This window comes from Branchiostoma belcheri, unplaced genomic scaffold (assembly GCF_001625305.1).
Source record: "Branchiostoma belcheri isolate BF01 breed outbred unplaced genomic scaffold, Haploidv18h27 scaffold57, whole genome shotgun sequence".
Taxonomy (NCBI): domain Eukaryota; kingdom Metazoa; phylum Chordata; class Leptocardii; order Amphioxiformes; family Branchiostomatidae; genus Branchiostoma; species Branchiostoma belcheri.
Genome location: NW_017804209.1, coordinates 1892001 through 1898582, shown reverse-complemented (window position 1 = coordinate 1898582; position 6582 = coordinate 1892001). Strand labels below are relative to the sequence as shown.

The following is a 6582-nucleotide window of genomic DNA, read 5'->3' as shown; positions in this document are numbered from 1 at the left end:
GGGGGGGGGGGTGGTTTACTCTGATTGTAATATTGTATGTGACAGGTTTTAGCTTTAGCCAGCTGATGGATTGGGATAATTTATCGGTACGGTACTACCATCAATGTGTGGATGTGGTACATCATATAGTACCTTCAATGGTACATCAGTAGCAACACATGCACACGAGACCACTGAAATTTCAGTTTGTTTATTTTTCATCATCAAAATAGTCCAACAAAACAACCTGTGCTGTTAAAAAAGACTAATCTTGAAGTTACAATTTTTCGAATGACAGCCTGTGCTAAGTGTTACAATAACATAATCATAATCACTGACAGTACTCCTGTTTCTGCCTGCTCCCAGTGCTCACTACCTACTGTACATAGTTCTGCCTGACACCACCGTGCAACAGCGCCACCTGGAGGAATGGAGCAGAACAACAACACAGCCGACATGGCCCAGGTGAACCGCGAGGCTCTCATAGAGGATATCAGGAACGTGAACCCGTTTCTGGACAACCTGTACCGGTCGGGGGAGCTCACGCGCGAGGAGTGTGATCTCGTGAGATCCAAGACGTCCCGAAGGATGAAGGCAAGATCCTTACTCGATATCTTAGACCGAAAAGGACCGGGCGCCTTTGGAGCCTTCTGCGCGGTTCTCAAGAGGGTTTGCCGGCCACCGCTGGTCAGACAAGATGCCTTCGACTACAGCTGAAGGGGTGTTCCCGAACCCCTACCACATCCTCTCGTTGTTGTCATGACATATCAGAACCCTGCAGGCTCAGAACTTGAAAAACAATCAGAATTTCTGGCATTTTTGTTGACTGTACGCCGGGCATTTTGGGAACCTGATAAAGAAAGTAATTAATAAATTGTAAATCAACTGTAACTGTGCATTTTGTAAAGCAATGTTTAATCTAAAAAAAAAATTAGTTAGTGCAGCGATATATGATTTTTCAACTGCATGGTCAGTTGTACATGTGCAAATTGTATTTGTCATGCACAGAAAAGTTATTTGTCATTTGGTGATTGGTTCTCTGGTGTTTGTGAAGTTATGTCTATGACTAGTATGTGTGTGTGTGTGTGTGTGTGTGTGTGTGTGTGTGTGTGTATGTTTGTAGGCTTGTGTGTGTGTGCGCGCACACGTGTGTGTGTCCATGTGTGTGTCAGTATGTATGTGTGTGTATGTTTAACAACTTTAAGTAAGGTGAGTTCAACTGAGTTGGCAATGCTGCAACAAGCTAGTGATGTGAGCTTACTAGAAGAAACATTTATGTTAAGCAATGCCAGTCAATTTAGTTTATTTACTATAGCTTTGTAATTGTATATTACAAAGTAGCTAGTATTGTAAAGAAGAATTGTACTTGTGTAAAGAAAAGATGTCTTTGTACTTATTTATTCTAGAAAATGTCTTTTGCTAAACTGATAACAGATATTAAATTAAAAAAAAAACACAGTACTGTTGCACCTTTACTAGAACTGTTGTGTTGACTTTATACTTGTGTGTACACAATAAACAGTTTTGTTTCAATTTGGTGTTATGATAAAATGTTCTATATATAGGTGATAGGATCAGCTGCACTATGGCTGTGGCCAAAACCGTTGTGACTTTTGTTCCTCTTTTGGACCCATAGAAATCTACTCCCCAAGCAGACGTTTGCGTTTTGGCTTAATTTAGGCGTGTTCTTCGATTTCGGACTATCGGGCTTTTTTTGCAGTAGAATATTATTACGTGGTAAGAAAAGATTCTAGTGCAAAAAGGAATCCCGATTTTAAAAAAAACGAAAACACGCCAAAAATAAGCCCAAACCCAAACCTCTGCTTGGAGAATACCTGAAGGAATGGGATGGGGTGTCTCCATTCAGGTTCCGCTGTTAGAAAACTATCATCTTACTGACGGTAAAATGCAGGACACGCTTTAAGTACGGTATGCACGAGTACAAAGGAAAGGGGATACGATGTATATTTTCCCAGTTCTTTTCAATAGCTGTACAAGCTTTGCCAGCAGTGTACGCCTAGTATCCTGCGCGACTGTTGAAGTTCGTAGCTCTCCGAGATCTCTATTCCAACATTTTTTTCACAAGACATGTCGACCGCACACTCGATTTTCTAAACTTATTTTTATGCCGCCACCAACACAGACAAATGCATGTTCAGACAATAAACATACTCATTTTCACCTGAGCTAAGTGAGCAAAGTCGTGTTAAGTTCCTTCCCAATGGGCACAAGATCGGTGGCATGGCCACACGACCCCACAAATTACCAAGTTCGGCCGAAGGCCGTGGGCAATTTGACGCCGAACTGCGATCCTTTTCGATACCAGTAGATTGTGAAAACAGTTAGGGTGAGGGATAATATAGCGGGATTCGAACCCATAACCACCTGGTCCAAAAGCTGGGTCGTCTGCCACGCGAGCCATCAATCAATCAATCAACAACAAGATCCCCAAATATTTCCCTGTGGACACGCATGGCAGCAGGCATTAAACACCCTCTGGTCAGGGAACTAACGTCGTCATGGAGACCTGACGCCGTATCCATGGAGACGTGACGCCACCCGCGGCTGGACCAATCGCCTGTCGCGGCGGGCATGCCACCGGGCCGGATCAAGTTTCGCGCCTTTTTTTCCGCTACAATATGTGGCGGGAAACTCACACCTCAGCGAGGGTGTGTCTTACAGTCGGCACGTTAAGCCTTTATTGTTAACTTTGAGGCGCTTTTGTTTGTATTGTAATCAGAAGAACACAACCATAGTCTGTACAGTTTGTATACATATCAACAACCTCTCAACCTCGGTCGGCCTTCCAGCAGTTGTGCTTAGCATTAAACCATGCACATTGCTACAGCAAAACTGCAGGGCAGCGCGTGCAGTGCTGATTTTATAGCGGACATAAGCGGCTAGCCTGTAGAAGTGCAGTGGTTTCTCACTTGTGCACGAGTAGCCGCCATGTAGCACAGGCGCGTTTATACACAAGCAACACACAGCTTTCGGCATTAGAGCATCCGAGCGTCGAGCGAAGGTTGTAGGAGTGTCGTGCAAAGGTTGTAGGAGTGACGAGCAAAGGGTGTAGAGCTGGACCTGCAGTTGACACCTTCAGCGGAACTCCTTTCCAACTTCATATCATCACTTATCCATCGTTTTAAAGTTATCCTACCTGGAGAAATATTTGCAGACGATCCATGAGGTATCTGGAGACTTGAGACTTTCTGGAAGAAGATTAGCGAGTCTTCCCAGGATGTATCCCAACACCAAGTTTAACCGGACTTTCCTCGGAGACTTCTTCTATGTCCCACCTAAAGACGCGAAAAGGTAAGACACTGATGCACTTTTACTTTCTAAGACGTCTTGTACTAGCTAATGTTTATGAAAATATTTTTAAGTGAAGAAGAATTTTCTTGCAATGTAATAAGTTATATTGCGTCTACTACTTAATTTTGCAAGACACGATTTGCTTAAACTAACTGTGAGTCAGGCTAGGTGTTTAGTATTTTTAAAAATCCTTCACCGACAGATTTACAATGGAAGGGTCTATACCAGGCCATTTACATGACTGGCCATTTATACATCGTATTTTTCTATTTGATCAAGTTAGTGGGTGCTGTAAAAACTAAAGTTAACGGCATACAGAGGAGCGTTTAGTTTTCAAGTTTGCCTGAACAGTTAGCCGACCACTGAGATATAGGGCTTTTCTTTTACACAACCAAACTTGTTTCTCACCTTACTAGTATGCTTACGTTTTGGTGTGTACCAGAAATCTTCCTCGTAGCTTCTGACTGGAGTTCTGCTTCTTGCCGCTATATGTTTGATGGTGTAAAAGAAAATTCCTATATATCCTATACTCTACCAACCTGATGGAACTATTTTTGGAAGGTATACTCTCCCTGTTGAACAGAATCTAACATTGCCCTAGCAAACAGGGGGGGCCCGGTAGAGACAAGGTTCTCATGTAAAGCGCGTTATGCCTAAGTCACATTTCTAAACCGGGGCCCGGCCGGGCGGTTTATATGAACGAAAAACTAACAATTCATATCAAGAATATACAGAAACAGTGCCCTTGATTATTATCGAAAACCTTTCTGTGTTTCCTTGTCTTTTATCTCGTACTTTTCGTTCCATAAGACTGCCCGACCGGGCCCCGGTTTGGGAATGTGACCTCAGCATAAAGGGTTACAATAACACGTTTTATTAGCGCGACAAAAGAGTCCAAATAAGTGAACAAAGCAGGGAACCTTAATCCGAAGTTTACCGTACAGTCGCGCTGACCGGTGTCTCGGCTTCCGGAACTACTCTCCAAGCAGAGGTTTGGGTTATTTGGGGCGTGTTTTTATATCTTTTTTATCAGGGTTTCTTTTTGCACTGGAATTTTTCTTTCACCCAACACACTCAGGCACGGTTCTGGATAGTCCATGCGCATCCAAGAACGTAGATTTGCCCCAGGCACGGTTCTGGACACGCATGGACTATCCAGAACGCGTGCCTGAGCATGGCTCTGGATACATCACCGTTTAAGATGCAACATGATGACTTTTCTGGCCACGATCCAACTCCACGGATTTCCGGTAACAGCGTCCAGACCCGCTCCGTGTTGACAAAGTCGCGCAAAACCCCGCACGTGTACAAAACATGGGCAGCCTTCTATAACAACACATAACATGGGCAGGCCTCTACAATAACACACCCGCAGTCTGGTTATAGCAACGCAGGCACAAACTCTTAAAGACGCGACGCGACACTTTAAGGAAGACATGGATCTGGAGGTGTTTCGGTGGTCGTTTCTGGAAGGGTTCTTACTGGGCGTAAAGCGGGTGGACTACGGTTTAACCAGGTGGGAGTTTAGGATGGTCTTTTCTATGCTGTCACCAAGTCCTCAGCTTTAATATAGCAGCTGTACCGAATAACGTTTGCTATACAGGCCGCTGACGAGTGGCGCTGAGGTAGGCGTTGACTTGTTCTGACAATGTCCTGTGGGAGACAGTTCCACAGCTTGACTGTAGCAGGGATGAATGATCTTCTGTGGCAAGAGGATGACGACTTGACAGGTTCAAAGGCTGCAATGTGTTGGGATGTAGACAGGCGAGTTTCTCGGCGATGTACATGTACCGTGATAGGGCTCGGGTAGTAGGTTGTTCAGCAATGAGTGAAAGGGCCCCAACGTTTCTCCGCTGCGCAGAAGTGTCTGGTAAACGGCCTTTAGGTAGTCTCCACCAGACTTTTTACAGGCTGGATAAATAGCAGAAATCGGCCTCAAAAGAATGTAGCTGGCCTGCAAACTGGACCCTCTTTGGTCGGCCAACTCCCCTGACCAGCTACATTCTTTTGAGGCCGATTTCTACTATTTATCCAGCCTGCAAAAGACTCTGGTGGAGACCAGAACGCACCAGTTTTGTACAGTAGGTACAGGCTTCGTAAGACCGGTCTGGAGGTTTGATCTTACGCTAAGATGGACCCTAACTCTTCAAGTGCAGTGTTTTTTAAACGAACTTGAGACGTGGCTCTCCTCAAACACGGGACCTCCGGCTTTACGTCCCATCCGAGAGGACTCGGTACCCATTTTCACCTGTGTGGAGTGAGGCCTTTCCTAAGGGCACAGGACCGGGGCCTGCCAGGGATTCCCAGTCAGTAAGTGTTAGAAATTTGGCAAATTGTGTTACGCCGAAGGGTGGTTATCCCGGCTATACAGATACAGAAATTAAACGACCCGTGGCCGGCCACTACCTGAAACTCGAATCACCAGTCTATGTGGAAATTCCTCTCACAACCGCCAAGACCACGACAGACCTGTAAAACAGTCTAGAGAGGTGGCATGTGCCATCATACCAGTCTGACCAATGCTTTCTACATTTGGGAAGAGGCCTGGATTTAGACTATTTTAAGGTTCTTAACTATTGCAATTGTTTTACGTCTTTCTTGGACAATATAGAATTGAACGTTGTTTTAGAGACAGAATTCAACATTTGCGAGCAAATGAAAATACAACCAGAATATCTGAGCGCAAAGATGGTGACAACCTCCGCGAGACAGACAAGTGGACAAAATACACTTGTCTCGCGGTTTTCGCTCTCTTTTTTAAGTCGTTAGACTACCTTTCATCCGGCCTATAAGCCTGACGCGATGTGGTTGCGGTACACAGAAGCGCGACTTTAACGTTGTGTGTGTGAAATAGCGACTATTGTGGGCGGAGAAACCCGAGTTGGGCTGGCGGCTGGGGTGAGCGAGCGGAAATCACCCGTGACTCTGTTGGCGCTCAGTGTTACAGTTTCTAGGCTCGGGTGGCCTAATTTTCTGATGGGCCACCTAGGCGTATAGGAGTGACTTTATGTCGTAGTTGTAATGAAACACGTTTAGTATTTTCACCATAGGGGTTCGTCTTTGGTCGCCTTTGTATGTATGTGTATGTGTGTGAGTGTGTGTGAGTGTGTGTGTGTGTGTGTGTATGTGTGGTGTGTGTGTATGTGTGTGTGCGTATATGTGAATGTGTGTGTGTGTGTGCGCGCGCGCGTGTGTGTGTGTATGTGTGTGTGTGTGCGCGCGTGTGTGTGTGAATGTCTGTTTGTCTCTGTGTGTGTGTGTGTTTTTGGCGACGCATCAGGGGTGAGCCTA

General features: G+C 45.2%; 1 protein-coding gene across 1 annotated transcript in view; it reads left to right on the top strand.

Moving 5' to 3' along the window:
* Positions 1-3208: 3208 nt before the first annotated feature.
* Positions 3209-6582, top strand: part of LOC109481741 — a 7904-nt gene continuing 4530 nt past the window's right edge. Inside the window, exon 1 of the mRNA XM_019784333.1 lies at positions 3209-3291. Coding sequence (XP_019639892.1) covers positions 3218-3291 — 74 coding nt within the window. The 5' untranslated portion in view covers positions 3209-3217. The remainder of the gene's footprint in view (positions 3292-6582) is intronic.